At 37.7% G+C, this 21,793-nt stretch overlaps 2 protein-coding genes across 10 annotated transcripts in view; one reads left to right on the top strand and one right to left on the bottom strand.

Annotated features, from left to right (window-relative positions):
- Positions 1-2,735, bottom strand: part of TMED5 (transmembrane p24 trafficking protein 5) — a 25,144-nt gene extending 22,409 nt beyond the window's left edge. The window contains exon 1 of the mRNA XM_017544189.2: positions 2,101-2,735. Coding sequence (XP_017399678.1) covers positions 2,101-2,601 — 501 coding nt within the window. The 5' untranslated portion in view covers positions 2,602-2,735. The remainder of the gene's footprint in view (positions 1-2,100) is intronic.
- Positions 2,715-21,793, top strand: part of CCDC18 (coiled-coil domain containing 18) — a 100,543-nt gene continuing 81,464 nt past the window's right edge. For 3 of the 9 annotated variants that reach the window (XM_017544187.1, XM_017544181.1, XM_037744154.1), the window contains exons 1-6: positions 5,598-5,733; positions 6,224-6,338; positions 8,666-8,824; positions 14,915-15,021; positions 16,512-16,640; positions 21,403-21,499. In XM_017544187.1, coding sequence (XP_017399676.1) covers positions 5,600-5,733; positions 6,224-6,338; positions 8,666-8,824; positions 14,915-15,021; positions 16,512-16,640; positions 21,403-21,499 — 741 coding nt within the window. In that variant the 5' untranslated portion in view covers positions 5,598-5,599. Of the gene's footprint in view, positions 2,929-4,310; positions 4,490-5,597; positions 5,734-6,223; positions 6,339-8,665; positions 8,825-14,914; positions 15,022-16,511; positions 16,641-21,402; positions 21,500-21,793 lie in introns of those variants that run through there. The other 6 variants (XM_037744155.1, XM_017544183.1, XM_017544185.2 and 3 more) reach the window with 6 other exon arrangements.

The raw sequence follows: 21,793 nt of genomic DNA on the forward strand, positions 1-21,793 counted from the left end.
AGAGACGGGGTTTCACCATGTTGACCAGGATGGTCTCGATCTCTTGACCTTGTGATCCACCCGCCTCGGCCTCCCAAAGTGCTGGGATTACAGGCTTGAGCCACCGCGCCCGGCCTCTACGAACATTTTTAAATAGACCACTTTGCATTGAATATGAGCATTTATTAACTCATGTTTTTTCAAATCAACTCGATGAGGTAGTTACAATTATTATCTCCATCTTACAAGTGAGAAGATCACCCAAGTTTTAAGTGGGCAGAGTCAAGATTTGAATCCAGGCTAAGGTGAAGAGCTGGTGTTCTTAACTGTAAGACGTCAGTAGTTAAAATAGATCCTCCCTAATTGTAGGTAAATACTGAAGATTTTTTAATTAACACAAATTGTTTTCTTATCTAGACCATTTCACTAGCCCTCTGGTTGGTTTCCTTGACTCTAATTTTGCTCTCCTTAAATCCATTTTCCACCCTGCATCCAGTGACCTGGACTTGTACAAAATTAGGGGAAACCTACTCAGCATGGCAAACAAGTCTATGATTCATGCTTCATGATCCCAGCCTTCTGGCCTCTCTGGTGTCCTTTTCTGCTACTTGCCACCTAGACTTTATATGTCTTAAAGTGTAATAAAACCTCAGTACTTGTAGTGTCCACTACACACTAACCATTCCCACTTAAAATATGTATTTTACAAACTATGTGTCTTTTTGTTCCCTTTTCTGAAATGCCCCTTGTTCCTTGCATTTTTGTCTCACTTAATTATCTTTCTGGATTAAATTTTATTTTCTCCAAGAATCCTCTTCTGAAACCCTTAGAAGTTACCGTCCTCTACTGGTACTTCGCCATCCTTTATTGAAATCACCTGTTTATGAGTCAGGTAAAGTTTAAACTCTTATTAAGCTCTTTGAAAAGAGGAACTCTTTCTTTCTCTTTTAGTACACTACTCCTTTCTGTCTCCCACCCCTCCTGGCACTTGTTAATGTTCAGTAAAAGTTGAACTTTTGAACTTTACTGGAAATCAAGAAACACTGAGTTTTAGCCTCAGTTTTGCTCACTATGTGATCTTACATATTTTATTCTCTGTGTTTATCTTATGTATCTATATACAACTTAATCCTGAAGTTCCATCGGATAAAAATTCCATCAGATAAAAATTCTACAACTTTTTATTTTGCTCTGTATGTGAGGGTACCTGGTATTTAAAAAAAAATTCCCCGACATCAACTTAAAAAATTAACATTTGATTATAATTAACTTCTAAAAAACTGAAAGATGAAACACATCAATGCTTTTTTTTTTTTTTTTTTACTGCTACCTGAAAACATCGAAATTTGTTGTGTGGAACGAACAAGATTTCTTCTAAGAAATTACCCCTACTAGCATGACTACATAAAATAAGGTAATTCCCAGAAAGAATATCATGCAGATACTAAAAAGAAAACAATGACACGGGCAAATGCTTACAATGCTCAATGAAGAGAAAGGTTATAAAGTTTTAATATGCGATTTGATCTTTTGAAAATAATGGATATATAGCTTAAACGGAAATGTATCATTAAATATAGCAACAGCCTCTTCCAAAAAATTTCAAAATCCGGCTTAGTGATAATTACACGATCATAATTCAAAAACCCTTAACCGAAGCAAAGACAGTCAAGATTTGTAACCGGAACTGTGTGAAAGGAGTGGGGGTGATTCAAACAAGTATCATCACCCGGTCCAATGATGAAGGAGAACGTGTATCAGTTCTGCATTGTCAAATTCTCAGTATCGGAGCGTGTAGTGGCTAAGAAAAGCGATGGGCGAATTAGGAAACAAAGAGAAAGGCCACGGACATCACCAGTTCTGGCCTCTTTCCGACCGGAGGAAAGAGGAGAAGGCGGGTAGTCGTCAATTCCAGGTCCAGCCTAAGTTCTGGGTTCCCGGCCCTACCGAGAGCCTCGCCTCGCCTCGCCTCGCGCGCCTGCGCGGGGCTGGCCGGCTTCCCAGACGGCCCTGGCTTCTTCACCACCCGGGCAGTCCACCAGAAGTTTCTAAAAGGGTGAGAGGCGACAATGCAGTGCAGCTGGGTTAAAGGAAGGAGGCTGGTTCATCCTCCGCACTTACTTGGTACTCGATCTCCAGCGAGGCCTTCAGGGGCATGGGCTGATAGAAACACTCTTTCTGGCCGGCGGGAAGGGTAAAGGTGAAGTCGCTGTCGAGGGAAGGTGTGAAACCTGCCGCCCCAGGCAGCAGCTCCGGAGGCAGAGCGGCCAGAAGGAGCACGGGGAAGGACAGCCAGATCCTGTCGCCCATCCCTGCTGGGGCGATCTCGGGCTCAAAGAGGCGTGGGGTACTGTTGTCTCGGCTCCACGTTTCCTCTTTGGACACCTCGTGGTTGACAGGGAAACCTGGAGTCTGAAGAAACTCCAGGTGGCGGCGGCTGCGGCGAACACTCCTTCCGAAAAAGAAGCGCAGTCCTCCGAAGGGTAGGGACTTAGGGCGGGGCCGACAGTCCTGTTCCGCCACCTCCTTAGTCTCTGCTCCCTCTAGCCAGGCGTGAGCACCGCCCGCCTCTCCCCCTGACGGCCTCCGGTTCCCATGGCTTCCCCCCACACCAATGGGCATTATGGCAGTAATTGTGGGAAATGTAGTACCGAGCGGGCTCGGCTAGCTGGCTCCGACGCGCCCGCCGACCACGATTCCCGGCAAGCCCTGCGCCTCCGGCGGCGCCACACGCAGTCTGCGCCGGGGCGGGGCAGCGGCCGAGTAGGCGCGTCCCAACGGCTCCCGCGACCGTTCGAACTTCGTGCTGCTGCGGTTCTGTGAATCTCCGAGTAGTGTCTGAGGCTTCCATGCTCAGGGGCCCAGGAGAGGGTCCGAGGCTTCCTAACGCAGACTCGAGTGCGAAGCGCGCCGTCGTCCGGGGATCTCTCCCCAGCTACGACTTGGGTGGTGAGCGACTGCCTCTTGGCGGGGGGGAAGCCGGCTTACCTGGGGGAGTTTTGTTCCTTTCCCTCCCAACACCTTGGATGCGCCGGGGCTGGTCCTCGCGCTTGCTGAGCATGCTACTTTGAACGGTTGTATCTTATTTGATGAAAAATAGGAGGTGCAGTGGCTCACACCTGTTATATCAACACTTTGGGAGGCCGAGACAGGAAAATTGCTTGAACCCAGGAGTTCGAGGCCAGCCTGGGCAACGTGGCCTGACTCTTGTCTCTGTAAATTAAAAAAAAAAAAGAAAGCGAAGATGTCACGTCTGCTCCCGACTCCCCGTCCTTTCTTCTTTCAGTCAAATGTAGGATCAGCTGTCTCTCTAGAAATTAAAAAAAAAAAAAAGGAAGATGTAATTTCGCCCCCTATTCCACGCCCCCTTTTCTTTCAGTCGAATGTAGCTGTGTCAAATTAAGCGATCTTGAGACAAGAAACTACCTTATAAAGTTATGACCTCTTTCCAGAATGACGAATATTTTTTGACTACAGCCCATTGTATCACATACAAAGGGTATAAAAGAACACTTGTCCTTCGTTTGATGGGTGTGCATGTGCAAACCTGCAAACACATTGTTAATAAGGGCCGAAGGATGATGTTGTCAGGGTCCGTGAGTAGGATGATGTGCTTTTCTAGGTATGCACAGTCAGTGAAGATAGCCTTTTTTGGGTAACTACTGTAAACTGAAGTGAAGGGCAATCATTTGACAGTAAATGACCCACTAGGAAAATGAAAACATTTTAGTATCCAATATATTCATTGCTACTGCAGAAAAGTTAGGGAGTTATTTCTTTTCTTTCTTTTTTTCTTTTTTTTTTTGGAGATGGAGTCTTGCTCTGACACCAGGTTGGAGTGCAGTGGCGCAATCTCGGCTCACTGCAGCCTCCTCCGCTGTCCAGTTCAAGTGATTCTTCCGCCTCAGTCTTCCGAGTAGCTGGGATTACAAGCGCGCCCCACCACGCCTGGCTAATTTTTGCATTTTTTTTTTTTTAAGTAGAGATGGGGTTTCACCATGTTAGGATGGTCTTTAACTCCTGACCTTGTGATCTACCCACCTTGGCCTCCCAAAGTGCAGGGATTATAGGTGTGAACCACCGCACCTGACTTGAGAGTTATTTCTTACACGAAAATACACAGATGTTGAACTAAAACCTGATTTAAGATGAAATATACAGGGCCAGGCGTGGTGGCGGGCCCCTGTAATCCCAGCTACTCGTGAGGCAGAGGCAGAGAATTGCTTGAACCCGGGAGGCAGAGGTTGCAGTGAGCCGAGACCCACCATACCGAATCGCATTTTAGGATTTGCCCAATTTTCTCTACCCTTTTCTCCTTCACCATCCTTCAGAGAGCTAGAGATGTTGAATAGATAAGGCAGGATGCGGACCTGATTTGTTGACTTGTCTGAGAGTGTCTTCTCACTTAAGCAGAAGCAAATTTGTGGAAACAAAATGGGAAAGAGGATCAGTTTGTCTATTGAGATGACATAGTATTTCATTTAACTTCCTGCCACTTTCTTCCCGTAAGGTGAGAGTTTGCTTTTTAATCTGCCTCCCTACCTCTTAGAATTTTTGAGTGGGGAATAAATGTAGCATACTATTCTAGCTGGATGAGGAAAGGAAGGACAGTTTAGTATTCATTAATTCATTCAAAATATTGAGCTTCTCTAAGTACATTGAAGTCCTGAACGTAAAGCACGTAACTCCTAACCTTTTGGAATTTGGGATGGGATGTGAATTATAAGAAGGGCAATGAAAGAGATGCTACAATGAAAAAGGTAAATGGGATCTCAAAGAGGAATGTAATTTTAAGATTGCTCATAAAGCTCTACAGGAGTAGTGGCAATTATAAAGCTTTAGTTTTTTATTGTATTACAGTATGTATTGTGATGCTTTATGATTTTTTATATGCAAAGAAATTTAGTAGTGTCACAAACCTAGAGATACTCATCCACTGAAGAAACAAAAGCTTTACTTCATTTATTTCTATGAGTTGACCTGGCAATGTTATTTTGATCTCTGTGGTTGTGACTTGTAAATGTGTGTTTTTTAAATTTTATAACTATGGGGCCTAGGAGGAGGAGATAACTTTTATCTGGTAATAAATTCCCTTCTAAGAAAATATGAATGACTATAATGATACCATTTTATCAGATGTCCAGTGCTTGTAACCTGATTATGAAAGTTCAAACACCTCATATTGAAATTGATATGTAATAAGTAATAAAGCTACAATGCGACAAAATTAAATGGTCTTTGCATCCTAATGACTTGGATTCAAATCTTGGTTTCACCATTTACAGTTTGTGTGACTTTGTCTGATTCTTAGTTTCCTTAATATGGAATAAAAATACTTAAACAATTGTTAGGAAGATCAGGTATGCTTAGAAAAGGGGAACTGTAATAACTAGACACTAGCGAAAATGGAAAGTTCATTCATTGAAATTGTACTGAACTTTTCTTTGTAGCTTTACACTATAGACAAATTCATTATTATTGCTTTTTTGTTTTGTTTTTAACCGCCATGAAAGATTTGACATTTGAAATAGAAAACTAATGAGTTAAATTCTATTCATGTGAGTATTTTGACTGAAACTTTCATGCAAAGTACCAAAAAATTCATTTCTTTTTTTAAGAAATGGAATCTAGTTCATCAGACTACTATAATAAAGACAATGAAGAAGAAAGTTTGCTTGCAAATGTTGCTTCCTTAAGACATGAACTGAAGATAACAGAATGGAGTTTGAAGAGTTTAGGGGAAGAGTTATCCAGGTAAGTAGGTAAAATCAGTTATAGAATTCAGTGTGCCTTAAATATATAAATATAAAATGTGTGAATTTCATTATTATATATTGTCTCTAATGTGCCTCTGGAATAATAAGAAATAATTTTCTTGTACTTTTTAATGTAACTTTCAGTTTAGGGAAAAATAGGAATATTAGAGAAGCATTTACATATTAACACTTTCAGTGTATTAGAACTCAGTATAAAATATATATTTTGAGCTTTATTAATTTTTTATTATTATGACTTTTTTGAATCCTAAGTAATCTTAGCATAGAGGCTCTAGAAATATATAGATTGCTAATTTAAAAGTAATTATGATATATTTAAAATTTAGTGGAAACATTGCCTTACATTCATAACTGTGAACTGCTTAGCAGCATTTAAGGTTTTCTTTCTATTTTCTTATTTAATGTATAGCAATTTATAGTGAATGAACTACCCAAGAACTGAAATATGTTTTTTCTTTTTTCTCTAGTGTTAGTCCAAGTGAAAATTCCGATTATGCCCCTAATCCCTCAAGGTCTGAAAAGCTCATTTTGGATGTTCAGCCTAGCCACCCTGGACTTTTGAATTATTCACCTTACGAAAACGTTTGTAAAATATCTGGTAGCAGCACTGATTTTCAAAAAAAGCCAAGAGATAAGGTTATTGTTTTTAGACCTATCTAGTTCAAAGTAGTTTTGGTTTTAGGTCTGTCTACTTAAAATATTTTTCTTTCAGTTTTTTTTCAAATACCTTATTCATGGTTTGATAATTCTTAGTGTATTACTCTACTTTTAAACTTATTTATTACCTTTTTGCAGTTAAATGTCTTCCTTTCTCAAGTAAATTATAATCCCCTTGATTTTAACACTACATCTTGTAAGTAACAGGTAATCAATTATTTATTAAGTAGTTAAGGTATACCCACCATTTAGCTTGGATCAAGTACTATGGATAGCATGGCACTATTCTCCCTTCATTATCTTTATATTTTGTCAATGATGTTAGAGACCTTTGCTTGGTCTGGAACTCTCTCCTTTTTTCTTTTTCTATCATATGTTTATCTCTCTGCATTTATCCCTCTTCCTCACTCAACCCTTTTATCGCCTTTTGCACTCTCCCTATTCTTTATTCCCCCACTCCCTGCATGTATATACACAGATATGGTTGCAGATACATGGCATAATCTTTTTGGATACATATTTGCTCTTTCCACTTCAGAAAGCCAACCATTAAGAGCTTTCCTTTTTGTAAGGAAGCTACTTAATTAAGCTGTCTGAACCTACATTTTAGAAAACAGATTCAAATTCCATGTTTACATAGTCTGTAATTCTAAGAAATTTGATCTATGTCCTCATTCAAATTGCTGATCGTTCTTATTGCATATGTGCCTCAATTGGGAAAACAATAAGGGTAATGCCTGTCAAAGACGAAAGGCTAATCTAGTGTGTAAAGGGCTCGTAGAAACTGAGAACAAAAAGATCAATAACCTAATAGGCAAAAGACATGAATGGAAAAGAAAATAAAAATGATATCCAAACTAATGAAAAGGTGTCCAGTCTCACTCATAATAAGATAAATTCAAAATGAAACTATACGTAAATACCAGTTCTTGCCTGTCAAATTATTAAACATACAGATGTTTGATAGGTTATTTTATTAGTGATCCTGGGTAGGTGTACATTGCCTAGTGTGAAGGCACAGTGATATAACCCCAATGGAGATATATTTGGCAGTATTTTTCAAAATTACAAATACGTTTACCTTGACTTGAAACTCCCATTTCTGGAAAACGATACTATAGATACACCTGCAGGATACAAAATTAGGCATTGTTTATCATATCAAAAGATTAGAAATGGCTCAGGTATCCAGTAATAGGGGGTTAGTTGAATAAACTGATGGTTTAGTCATGCAATAAAAGCTATGCAGTTGAGGGGGGAAAAAAAGGAGTTTCTCAATGTATTGATTATTGAGAGATTGCCAGTGTATATTCAAATTAAAAAACGCAAGGTGCAGAATGTTGTAGCTAATGTGATGGGAAGAGACTTCTGTGTATACTTTATATAGTTTTGAATTTCAAATTACATAAATAAATGACTCAAAATAAAGTTAATTAAAAGAAACTTTGAAAATCACAATCCTCTTGAAAATTAAATTTATTGTAAAATATGTATGAAAAGAGTATAATAAAAATATGTGCCGGGCGCAGTGGCTCATGCCTGTAATTCCAGCACTTTGGGAGGCCGAGGCAGGCAGATTACGCCTGCCTGAGGTTGGGAGCTCGAGACCAGCATGACCAACATGGAGAAACCCCATCTCTACTAAAAAATACAAAATTAGCCGGACACGGTGGCACATGTCTGTAATCCCAGCTACTCGTGGGGCTGAGGCAGGAGAATCACTTGAACCTGGGAGGCAGAGGTTGTGGTGAGCTGAGATCGTGCCATTGCAATCCAGCCTGGGCAACAAGAGTGAAAAAATTAAAATTAAAAAAAAAAAGTATACAGATAAAATATTTTACCTATTATCCATTTTATTGTTGGTGGACATTTGGGTTCTTCCCATTTATTATCTCTTATGGGCAGTGTAGCTGTGAATATTTTTATATATTCAGGCATAAAAGTACAAAAGTTTATTAGGTTCATATCTAGGGATGATATTATTGGTTCTTAGCATATTCAACTTTGCTGGATAATACCAGCCAGTGTCTTAAAGTGTACCATGGTTTTCCACATTATACTTGTATATACTTCCACCAGCAGTGGAGGAGAGTGTTGATTGTCACACATATCCTTGTCAATACTAAGTATTTTAACTCATTTTCTGAGGTGTTTAATCATTTTATTAATAATTGCTCATAATTTTCCATTAGTTACATGTAACCTTTAATTGAAATAATTGAACATGTATTTGTTCTTTTTCATGTTTTCAGATGTTTTTGTCTTCCAGCCCTGTGGATCAGGAGATTAAAAGCCTTCGAGAGAAGTTAAATAAACTTAGGCAACAGAATGCTTGTTTGGTCACACAGAACCATTCCTTAATGACTAAAATGGAATCTATCCACTTTGAATTAACACAGTCAAGAGCAAAAGTATGTATCTTGAAATGATTAACTTGCCAACAGAAAATAGTTGTTATTTTAAGATTTATAATTGGAAAAATATTCCTTGTATTGCCATATTGCCTTAATGTGTTATGTGAAGTAATTTTTATTATGATACTATATTATCAACATGTTATAAAATTGATTTTGTATTGAATTATATCCGAAAATGATTGAAGGGAACTTTACAGTTTTTGCATTTAGATAAGTCAGTTTCTTAAGGTGTTAAGATTATCAATTTGTGTGGTTTTAATTTTTATAATCAAAGGAATTATAACTTATTTATCTTTCCTTTTAAAATAACACATTGTCATTGTTGGGAACTTTAAAAGTGGAAAAAAGAGGAGGAAAGATCACCCAGAGTTTCCACCATCTAGAAACCACTTTACTGGTTTAATACATAGTTGAATCCAGACTATTTTAACTAGTTTTGTTTTTTTCTGTTTTTTACTTCATGTATTGTCTATGCATTTTCTGATGCATTTACATAGCTTTTCTATTGATCTTTTTTTTTTTTTTTTTTTTTTTTTTTTTTTTTTTTTTTTTTTTTTTTTTTTTTTTTTTTTTTTTTTTTTTTTTTTTTTTTTACAGAGTTTCACTCTTGTTACCCAGGCTGGAGTGCAATGGCGCGATCTTGGCTCACCGCAACCTCCGCCTCCCGGGTTCGGGCAATTCTCCTGCCTCAACCTCCTCAGTAGCTGGGATTACAGGCACGCACCACCATGCCCAGCTAATGTTTTTGTATTTTTAGTAGAGACGGGGTTTCACCGTGTTGACCAGGATGGTCTCGATCTCTTGACCTCGTGATCCACCCGCCTCGGCCTCCCAAAGTGCTGGGATTACAGGCTTGAGCCACCACGCCCGGCCTGATTGATCATTTTTTAATGGTAGCATTATATTTCATGTGATTATACCATAACTTAGTTAATAATTCCCATATTTCAGTGGTTTCCTATTTTTGTAGTAAATAATTGGTGTTACACAAAAAATTAGAAGAAACCAAAATGGCCAATAATGGAAATATGGTAAATTATGGTATACCCATAAAATAGATTGCAACAAAGCCTTTAAAAAAAAAAATGAGGTAAATATACTAGTACTAAGACGCAAAGTTGTTTGACTTATATGGCGCATTATGAGGTTTAAATGATATAATGTATGAAGTTACTTAAAACAGTGTCTGTCTGTAGTCAGCACGAGAAACTATTACCTAATATATTTAGTGGCAGAAAAAACATTACAGAGCATTACACACATGTATAATAATCTTAGTTTTCCTCTTTATAAGAAGTGTACATGTTTCTGTGTGTATGTTTATATGTAAATATATATACATGTGATATGTTAAGTTTAAAAACTATGCTTCACGCTCGATAATTCCGAGAGATTGGAAGGTTGGAGTGAGGCTTTCACTATTTACGTTTATAAGTATTATATACATACATTATATGCAGTTTTAAATAGCGGAGTTATGGGAAGACTGTATTTTTCTTTTCTGTTTTTTCAAACAAAGCAAAATGCTATTAGGGATTATTTCAGCATAGGGGAAAAAAAATCAGCAATGAACATAAAACTTCTTCGATGTTGAAGATTATTTCTAGGGTAGATTTCCAGAGGCAGAATGACCAAATTTTAGGGTAATAATGTTTTTCAAGCATTTACATTTGGCTCCTCCTCTTTTTTTGGTCACTTTGAAGTAAACATACTGTTTTTCTTGATTTCTTGTGAGAGTTACCTTTTCAGTATATTTGTTTGCCATTTAGATTTCTTTGTGATTCGTCTGTTCATTTTTTCTGCTTATTTTAAAAATTTTTCTGCAACTATAGATAATCTCTCTTTTTAAAGTCATGATTGCTTAACAATTTAAAGTAAGAAAAGAGACATAAAGATAATTTAATAACCACTGAACTAATAGGATTTTGAACCTTTCTTTTTAGGAGATAAACACACCAATGGTTATGCAAGGAAGTAAGATACTAGCATTGTACTTCCCAGCTCAGCATTTTCTAAGTTGTTTATTTTTTAGGGAAGCCACCTTTTTCAGTCCATGTATGAGCTTTTGATGTTACATATATGCCCACTATTGAGACTCTTGCAGAAATCAATCAATATATTCGTAACTTACCTCTGGCAATGGTTGTACCTACTCTTTGGGAGCCTGGTATCCTGCTCTTTCTGAGCTTTTTGCCCTGTTCTTGTGCCGTCCAGCTGCCATCCTGGGACTTCTATTTGGTGTTCTTCTAGGTTGGATCTACTGTTTCCTGAATTCCATGTTTTGTTATCGTCTAGTTTTTTTTTTGTATTTGGAGCATATCTTCTAGTTACTTCCTTGCCTGTCTGAAAATGTCTTAATTTCTTCCTTATTCATGATTAAATTCCAGTTTGAAAATTATTTAATGTCAGAATTTTTAGAGCATTACTCGCTTCTGTCCTCTAGTGCTGCCTTGAAAAGTCTGTTGCCATTGTGAATTACTTTCCTTAGCATGTAATCTCCTTTTTTCCCCCCATTTGTTTGTTTTTTACTTTCTGGTAGTTTTAGGATCTTCCCAGTCCAGAGTTTTAAAACTATACAACAATGTGTCTTTGAATAGGCCCTTATTACTCAATTGGGTATTTGAGAGCCCTTTCAGGCTGGCAACTTGTATCCTCTGGTTCTGGAAATTTTTCTGTTTCTTAATTTTTATATTTAATTTTTGTGGGTACATAGTAGGTGTATATATTTTTGGAGTGCATTAGATGTTTTGATACAATCATGCAGCATAATAATCACATCATGGAGAATGGAGTTTTCATCTTCTCAGGCATTTATCCTTTGTGTTATAAACAAACCAGTTATACTCTTTTAGTTATTTTAAAATGTACAATTAAGCTATTATTGACTATAGTCACCCTTTTGTGCTATCAAATAGCAGTTCTTACTCATTCTTTCTATTTCTTTTACCCATTAACCATCCTCACCCACCCCCATGCTGACAACTGCACTTCCCAGCCTCTGGTAACCATCCTTCTACTCTCTGTGTCCATGAGTTCAATTGTTTTGATTTTCAGATCCCACAAATAAGTGAGAACATGTGATATTTGTCTTTTGATATTTGAAATCAGTGCCTGACTTATTTCACTTACTATAATGATCTTCAGTTCCATATATGTTGTTACAGATGACTGATTCTTCTTCTGACTAAATAGTACTCCGTTGTATATAATTACCACATTTTCTTTATCCGTTCATCTATGATGAACACTTAGGTTGCTTCTAAATCTTGGCTATTGAACAGTGCTGCAACAAACATGGAAGTGCAGATATCTTTTCAATATACTGATTTCCTTTCTTTTGAGTATATGCCCACCAGTGGGATTTTTGGATCATATGGTAGCTGTATTTTTAGTTTCTTGAGGAACCTCCAAACTGTTCTCCATAATGGTTGTACTAATTTACATTCCCAACAATAGTGTATGAAGGTTCTCTTTTCTCCACGTTCTTGCAAGCATTTATTACCTGTCTTTTGAATATAAGCCTTGGTTTTTTGTTTGTTTTTTTATTTTTATTTTTTTGAGACGGAGTCTTGCTCTGTCTGCCGCCCAGGCTGGAGTGTAGTGGCGCAATCTTGGCTCACTGCAAATTCCGCCTCCCAAGTTCAAGTGATTCTCCTGCCCCGACCTCCCAAGTAGCTGGGATTACAGGCATGTGTCACCACGACTGGCCAGTTTTTTGTATTTTTAGTAGAGACGAAGTTTCACCATGTTGGCCAGAATTGTCTCGATCTCCTGACCTCATGTTCTGCCCTCCTCAGCCTCTCGAAGTGCTGGAATTATAGGCATGAGCCACTGTGCCTGGCCTGTTTTTTCATTTTTTGAGACAAGGTCTTGCCCTGTCACCCTGGCTGGAGTGCAATGGTGCTATCACAGCTCACTGCAACCTTGGCCTCCTTGGCTCAAGTGACTCTCCCACCTTAACCTCCCAAGTAGCTGGGAGTACAGGCACATGCCACCACTCCTGGCTAGATTTTGTATTGTCTTTTTGTAGAGATGGAATTTTGCCATGTTGCCCAGGCTGGTTTTGACCTCCTGGACTCAAGCAATTCACCCAACCTCGGCCTCCCAAAGTGCTGGGATTACAGAATTGGGCTACTGCGCCTGGCCCTGTGATTTTTATTTAGGAGGTAGTCTCGATATTATTTTTTGCACTTCTATTGAATCTTTTATTTAGGCTGTCTTTTTTCGCTTTCTAAAGTTTTTTCGCTTTCTAAATTTTTTGTTCTGGTGGTTTTGTATTTCATAACATACTAATATAGTATTCTCTCTTAGCACTCTGAAGATTTAATGATTTTTTTTTCCCCATGTTTGCTTTCCTTTCATTTTTCTTTTGTTTGGGCCTCTGACTTTCACATTCGAAGCTTTTTTTAGATGTTAGTATTTTAGCTATTCATATTTAAGAGAAAGGCATTTAAATTCAGATTGGTGGTTTGTTGTCCAGTGGACTTTATTTGTGGTGATGGTTAGAGAGATGGTTCTTTTGTAGGGAAACACCTGCCAGCTCCCAACCAATATCAGTATGAGGTGTTTTTCTTTTCCTTTTTTTTTTTTTTTTTTAAAAAAAAATTTAATTTTTTTTTTCCTGAATCTAGTATGAAAAGGAAATACATGGCAAATGGGATAAGACAACACTTGAAACCTTCTGATACATCATAATTCTTTTAACACAAACTGAAGATTTTATTGTCTTTATAATAAAACAAAAGATGACACTTAGAACTGGGTCACTTGGCCCTTTCTGCTCTTATCTCCTCCCAGTTCAGAATGCTTGCATCTTTTAATTAGCCAGTATTCTCTTAGATCCATGGTTGGACTCAATGCACTCAAGCCTTAGCATAATCTTCTTTGTAGTTTTTGCCTTTTCCTGGAAAATCAGCTTAGTCCGGCCATCGTAGCCACTCTGCTTTCTATCATATCACCGCTTTCCCTGGGCATACAGAGAATCCTTGCCCTTCTTGTATGTGTCATTTTGTGGGGTTGGTGTTGGTGCTTGCCAGCCTTCTTACAGAAAGTCCAGCAGGTGTTAGGAATGTTCACCATGTTGAGGGAGCGCCATCAGCATGGAAAGAGACTTTTGTGGGTTGGTTTGTTTGTTTGTTTTAGCTATTGAGTTTCTCCAGCAAAGAATCCTTTAATTTCTCACATGTTGGATAACCCAAAATGAAATGGAGTAGTAACGTGGGGCTGATGGTTTTATATTACCTTTTTACAGCTGTACTTCATACCTGCTTATTATTCTTAGTGTCCCACAGTCTGAAGCTTCTGTTCAGTTTCTTCTGATAATAAACTTTCTGCCTCTTTTCTAGTATGCCAACACCTTGCTATTGGTGTTCTGGGAGTGGGAAAAAGGATGACTGTTATTTGCAGAGACTTTGAACTGTATCCCTGGTTTCTCATCAGGTCCTCACTTCTGACCTCTACAGTACCTTGTGCCTTCATGTTCTAAATTTATTTTTCAGTGATAGTTATCTTATTGATGCTCTCTTCCATACCATTTAGATTGTGGTTTCCCACCCTTTTATGGTAGTTGATTCTCCTGCCCCTGGAGGAGATTCAGATTATAGATTGTAATCCTACAATCTATAATACAGATTGTAGGATTATTTATAAATTATTTATAAATACAGATTATTTTCTGTATTTAGATTTTTTTCTAGTAAGCATATATTCTGTAATTAGGTTTTTAAAACTTCTATAAATATTTTATAATTTTTTTATAATTTGATGTTTTATATTTAATTTTCTAATTTATATAAAATTAATCTTGCTAGATGCTTATCAGTAGAGATTCTGTTTTCTCCCCCAAATCACTTTTCAGTTATAAGTTGAAGGTAATGCCAGGAGTTTACATGCCAAGGCTGACTTATAATGATGACATGCCCATGCCCATGTAAATGTTGATCAAAGGAATAGATGGGAAGCTTTACATTTGACCAATGGTCTGGCAGTTCTATTGAACCCCCTCATCTGACAGGAAAAAAACTAAGGACCAAGTAGGTTAATTTATTTTCTGAAAATACTATAAAAGTTGTTTTTATGTTTTAGATTTCTATGCTTGAATTTGCTCAACAGCAGGCTGCCAGTGTCCCAATCTTAGAAGAACAGATTATAAATTTGGAAGCAGAAGTTTCAGCTCAAGATAAAGTTTTGAGGTAAATATACTTTTTATAGCTTTCAAAGTTTTATTTTCTACTTTTACATTTTGTTATATCTTGTTAAATCTTGTTCCCCATGCCCAATAAATCTACAGTAACCTAATGGTATTTAGTTGTCTTAGAACTTGTTGAATCTATTTTTAGCCAATCATAACTCCTCTTGGCTGTAGGTTGCATGCAGTATATAGGAGCTAAAAAAAAGCCTAGGGAGAGATGCCTATTTACATGCTTTTATCAAATATGAATTGGTTCACTTCTTCACCTACATAGCAACATATACCCAGTGTTTCAATGGGAGTTCAAGAAATAAAATGTAAAGGAGTCAGACACTTTTTATTATTTTTACAGATAGGGTCTCACTGTGTCACCCAGGCTGAAGTGCAGTGGTGCAATATGGCTCACTGCAGCCTCAGCCTTCTGGGCTCCAGTGATCCTTCTGCCTCAGCCTCCCAAGCAGCTGGGACTGTAGGCATGCACCAGTGTGCCCAACTAAGTTTTTAATTTTTTATTTTGTAGACACAAGGTCTCACTATGTTGGTCAGGCTGGTCTCAAACCCCTGGCCTCAAGCAGTCCTCCTACCTCAGCCTCCCAAAGTGTTGGGATTACAGGCATGAGCCACCACCCCTTGCCATCAGGCACTTTATAATTTATTCTCTTTTGCTTTGAATACAATGGGAAATACATGCATGTTAAATAACATATTACTCTGAGTAATTCTGAAAGTATAGTTAAGGGACCAGCAGTAGTAGCATCACCTGGGAACCTGTTAGAAATGCAAATTTTCATGTCTTATCTCAGGCTTACTTAACCAAATTGGGAAGTGTGTCACAAGTTCTGCAGGTGATTCTGATGCCCACTAAAGTTGTCTTTTACGTCCATCAGACTTTTGTAATTTTCTTTGTAATACACATGTTATTTTAAATTTATTCCTAGGTATTTTATATTTTTGGTAATTGTGAATTGTTCCTACTTTGTTCATTGCTAGTATATGAGGCTTTTGTATAATAAAAAAATTATTTTGTAATTGTTAGCTAATGATATTATTAGCAAATAAAGAAAATTTTGTTTCTGAGTCAAAGGAGAGTACGAAAAAGAAAGACAAAAAATTTGTCCAGCATTTATATTTCTTATTACCTTTTCATATTTGCTTTTTGCAGTGGGTAGAACTGACAGAAAAGTTGTTGGATGTGGGGGTGATAACAGTCATCTTTATTTAGTTTCTGAACAATACAGGAATGCTTCTGGTGTCTGACTATAAAATATAATATGAGCTATTACTTCAGATATATTTATCATCTGATGGAAGTACTCTTATTCTTTAAAAAAAACTCCTTATTAACAAGTGATGAATATGCCTTTTTCTTTATCTTTTTTTGTATATTGTTTCTCTTAACTCATTGATTTAAAGAAATATAATTCCTAATATTCTTGCATACCTGGTATAATCTGTTTAGTAGTCTTAAACAAAGTATCCTTTATTTTATAGAGAGGCAGAAAATAAACTGGAACAGAGCCAGAAAATGGTAATTGAAAAGGAACGGAGTTTGCAGGAGTCCAAAGAGGAATGTATAAAATTAAAGGTGGACTTACTTGAACAAAGCAAACAAGGAAAAAGGTATGTGTTTTAAAGCAAATACATTTTTCTGAAAGGGAATAAAAGGATATATTACCTATATAAAATTCTAGTTAATTTTTGAAGTAAAAAAATTTTAGAGATTTGGCAGTAGAATAAACTTAATGTTTTTTTTTTTAATCTGTTAATTTTTTAAAATTTTCCATTAAAATATTTATATGTGGAATTTATGTTATTAGCATTCTGGATTGATCTTAATTTCTACAAGACTGATCATGATTATCAGTGTAATGATACTGCTTTCTGAAATTAAGTTCTATGACCTATTTGAAACCAGTACACTGGGGCCAGGCGCAGTGGCTCACGCTGTAATCCTAGCACTTTGGGAGGCCAAGGCATGTGGATCATGAGGTTAGGCATTCAAAACCAGCCTGGCCAAGATGATGAAACCCCATCTCTACTAAAAATACAAAAAATTAGCCAGGCATGGTGGCAGGCTACTGTAATCCCAGCTACTCAGGAGGCTGAGGCAGAGAATTGCTTGAACTTGGGGAGGCAGAGATTGCAGTTAGCTGAGACTGTGCCACTGCATTCTAGCCTGGGTAACAGAGTGAGACTCCATCTCAAAAAAAAAAAGGAAAGAAACCAGTACACTGAGTTTAAAATACTAACATTAATATTACCTCTAATAAAGCTAAATAAAATGTTGAATGAACTCTTTAAAAGAAAATTTTGCCTCATAGATATGATAGAGAAAGAAAATGCATGAGAATGTGTGGTTGAATTTTCCTTTAGAAATATATAGGTAGTACAAAAATACCTATTTTGTATAAATTACATCTTGAGATAAAGTCTTCTAGGTAGCTCTATCCAAGGAACCATTAACTCTGAAGGCCAGTTCACTTTTAAACTAATAAGGATTTAAATTTTTTGAGTTTAAACTAATAAGATTTTATAAGAAAATAGGATTATAGCAGTTTTTATACAGTATAAAGTCATAATCTGTACTAAGCAATATTTGCAATATTGCCTCCCAAAGTGCTGGGATTACAGGCGTGAGCCACTGTGCCTGGCCAAGTATTGACTTTGGCTTCACAAAGTGAGTAAGTGGGGACAGACACATTCTGGCAGCATGTACAAAGGCACAAAAGTATAAAAGAGCATCATTGCTGAAGAACTCTAAGTCATTTTATGTTTTTATAAGTAAATAGGTGTAGTGGGAGATGAGATAAGAAAGATAGGCTGGATCCAGACTGTAAACGCCTTTTTGTGTTATACCAAAGGATTTGTATTTTAACCTGGAGAGCATAAATAGCCAATTGAGATTTTTAGGTAGCGGTATGACATGAAGATTCTTGGAGCTTTCTGAAGAACTAAAATGAATATTGACTTTCTGCTATGGTCTGAATGTGTCCCCCAAATTTTTTGTATTGAAAACTTATTCCCAATGCAACACTGTTGGGATGTGGGGCATTTAAAAGGACTTGGCTTTCATGAATGGATTAATGCCATTATAAGAGGGCTTGACAGAGGGAGTTTGTCCCTTTTTGCCTGTCATGTGAGAATATAGTGTTCCTCCTCCTTGGAGGATGTAACATTCAAGGCACCATTTTGGAAGCAGACAGATTAGGCCCTACCAACCTGTCAGTGCCTTGATTTTGGACTTTCCAGCCTCTAGAACTGTGAGGTACATTTCTGTTTTTTATAAACTACCCAGACTATGGTATTTGTTCTGGCAGCACAAATGGACTAATTAATTAACGCACTCTGAATTTGAAAGATCAAAACCTTTGCAGGGACAATTTTTTTTGGTAGAGAAGGTTAATCATAATAGATTGAAAAGCCAATGTAAAGGGAGAGATTGTTTAGCTTTATGCTGTTTGTAAGAGATTACCTGAAACATAAGGACCCAGAAAAATTGAAAGCAGGCTGGGTATGGTGGCTAACACCTGTAATCCTAGCACTTTGTGAGGGCCAAGATGGGCAGATCACCTGAACTCATGAGTTCAGGACCAGCCTGGGGCAACATGGCAAAACCTCATCTCTACAAAAAATATGAAACAGACAGGAGGATTGCTTGAAGCCAGAAGTTAGAGAGCAGCTTGGGAAACATAGTGAGATCATCTCTGCAAATGAGAATGAGGTGGGGTTGGCCATTCAGAGGAACTCTCCACTGTGGGTCACCTCTGAGCTGTTCTGTCACTCAATAGAGCTTCTCTTTGTCTTGCTCATCCTCCATTTGTTTGTGTACCTCATTCTCCCTGGATGCAGGATAAGAATTCAGAACCCACCAAATGGTGGGGCTAAAAATGCTGTTAACAAAAATGGCTGAAACATACCCCTTGCTTGCCATGTTGCAGGCAACAAAGAGAGACAAGAGAAGGAGAGAAGAGCTGCAGCCCTTCAGCAAGCCCAGACCTGTGAGCTTCCCGAGTCAGGGCTGTGACATGCTCTTTAGGGCTCTGTGGGTCCTGGTGTCTCCAAGCTTCCGCACACCACCACATTCCCTGGTGTCAGCCATGGAAGCTGCTTATGGTATGCCTGGTCTAGCCACAGCCTCACAGGGAACTGGAGCCCATGCTGGTGCCTGGAGCTGCCCACACTGCCACAGACGGTGTGCCTGGCTATGAGCAGTGGCCAGACCCTACATTCATTCATATACCCTGTGCCATTCTGCACCTAGCTCACCCTTGGCAGGTGTGGGTGTCATTCTCATTCAGGTACATGTGGACACAGTCAATGTGGTGGTACCCGATGTTGATCGCCACCTTCACAGCTTCAGTTACTTGGCCTGAGGGGTACTTGCAGGTGCCCAGCCTCAGGATGGGCACCTTGGCACTGTTGTTGAGCTTGAGGTAGCTGGCCATTGCTATTGCACTTTATAGATCCCTGCCTGGAACTATCTTATTTTACTTTTTTAGAGACAGGGTCTTACTCTGTCACCCGGGCTAGAATGCAGTATTGCAGTCATGGCTCACTGCAGCCTTAAACCCCTGGGCTCAAGGGATCCTCCTGCCTCAGCCTCTAGAGTAGTGGGACTACAGGTGTGCACCACCACGCCCAGTTAACTTTTTGTAGAGATGATCTCACTATGTTTCCCAGGCTGCCCTCTAACTTCTGGCTTCAAGCAATCCTCCTAGCCTGGCCTTCTAAAGTGTTTGGAATACAGGTATGAACCACTGCACTCAGCACATAACAATTTTAGAGATGTTAAAAATGTGGAAGCATGATGTGCCTACAGGTGGCTATTGAAAACAAAAGCAAAAACAGGCTGGGCACAGTGGCTTACTCCAGTAATTCAAGCACTTGGGGAGGCCAAAGTGGAAGTATTACTTGAGGCCAGGAATTCAAGATCAACCTGGACAAAATAGAAAGACCCCCATTTCTACACACACAACAAAAAGTGAAAACAATGAGCCTCTCAGAATAGATGAACTATGATATATACCATTTGTGGGTATAGTTAACATATGAATGTACAAAATAAAAAACAACAAAATCATGTTAGGGTTACCCCTGTGGAAGAAGTCAGGGGAATAGGATTTGAAACGGACACATACGGACCTCAACTTTATTTGCAACATTTTGCTTGTCTTCTGTAGCCTTTTCAGACAAAGAGTGAAGATTCATTAAAACAGGATTGGGAGTACATGGTAATATTTATCCACACTTTTTTGTGTGTCTGAAATATGTCATGACTTTTTAAAAAAATGGAAGTGAGGAAGAGTAGATAAGTGTAAAGTAGGTAAGTCTGGCTTGAAAAGAAGGATGATAGAGGGAAGCACAATATGTGGGAAGGCTTTTGTTTGTTTAAGTGAGAAATACAGGTATCTTTTGCTCTGAACTGCACCTGTGCACATTCAGAAATGGATTATATTCTTACAGATTTTCAGAGAAATCCTTTGTTGTCCTTGCCTTCCTTTATCTGAAACCTTGGAGTCAAATAGACATACTTAACCACATAGATTCAGGAAGTTAGGAGTACTTTTACTTGAACTTGTTCATACTTGGGGTGAAATAACCAACAGAGAGAATGAAAATACGGAAGCTAGAGTGCATTTCTGAAGGGCTAAGAGTTAAGATCCAGACTATAAATAATTTACCCTGGATAAGAGGAGGGTCATTAACCTCACTTACATTAGAAAGAATTTGATGGGACTAGGTTTAAATATTAAAATATTTTTAGGTGTGAGTGTGATATTGACCAAGTATTCTCAATGTATTGTACCCCAGATTTTCATTTCATCGTGAGAAACATGAGGAACTAAGAGATGAGGGAACAAGGTTGGGCTTAAACAATGCTTGGTGGTGGTTGTGTTTTTTTGTTGTCTAGATTTTTATATCTGGTATCAATAGAAGTTACCATTTTTTGAAATACCTGTTTGAAATTTGTTTGACCTTTGCAAAGGACACAGAATTTACTGAGTGTATTTAATATTCTAGATAATAGACTTATTCTATAATACCTAACCTTTGAAAATTTATCATCCAGCCTTGGCTATTTCCCTAATCTGTCTTTTCCAGACAGGGAAAAAGAATTGCCAACACATAAGAATTTATATATATTTCAACATTTATGTTTATAATTGTTTTGTGTTATATTTTATTTTTCATATTGATAGAGTGAGAAAATTTTTGTAGTATGATCTACATTCTTCATTTTATACTTTAAGCCTAATATCCTTTTTAGTACAGAGAAATTTGTTTTTCTCTAATTATTCCGTATAATTAAAGATTACTTTGGAACTTAACTATTTAAATGCATAGCATTCTTCACTTTATTTATTATCTCTTTATATTTTAGAGCTGAACAACAAAGGAATGAAGCACTGTATAATGCCGAAGAGCTAAGTAAAGCTTTCCAACAATATAAAGAAAAAGTGGCTGAAAAACTGGAAAAGGTAAGAGACACTTGTGCAAATTCAGTGTTTTGTATTACTGTCTATATTCCAACAGTAAAGGTAGGAATAATTAGCATATGTTTATGGTTGAGGCAGAAAGTAACTTTTATGATCTTATAAAATCATTTAAATAAATAATTTATAAATATTAAGGATGACGTTCACTAATCCTTTTATTATCAGCAGAAACTTTTTTTATCCAAAGAGGGAAAAGAGTAGAGAGAGGAGAAGAAACAAAATATAGAGAAGGATGGAATGTGTGAGCAAAGATTGGAGCTAGAGAAGTAGAAGAAA

The sequence above is a fragment of the Cebus imitator genome, unplaced genomic scaffold, assembly GCF_001604975.1.
Source record: "Cebus imitator isolate Cc_AM_T3 unplaced genomic scaffold, Cebus_imitator-1.0 Scaffold166, whole genome shotgun sequence".
NCBI classification, from domain to species: Eukaryota; Metazoa; Chordata; class Mammalia; order Primates; family Cebidae; genus Cebus; species Cebus imitator.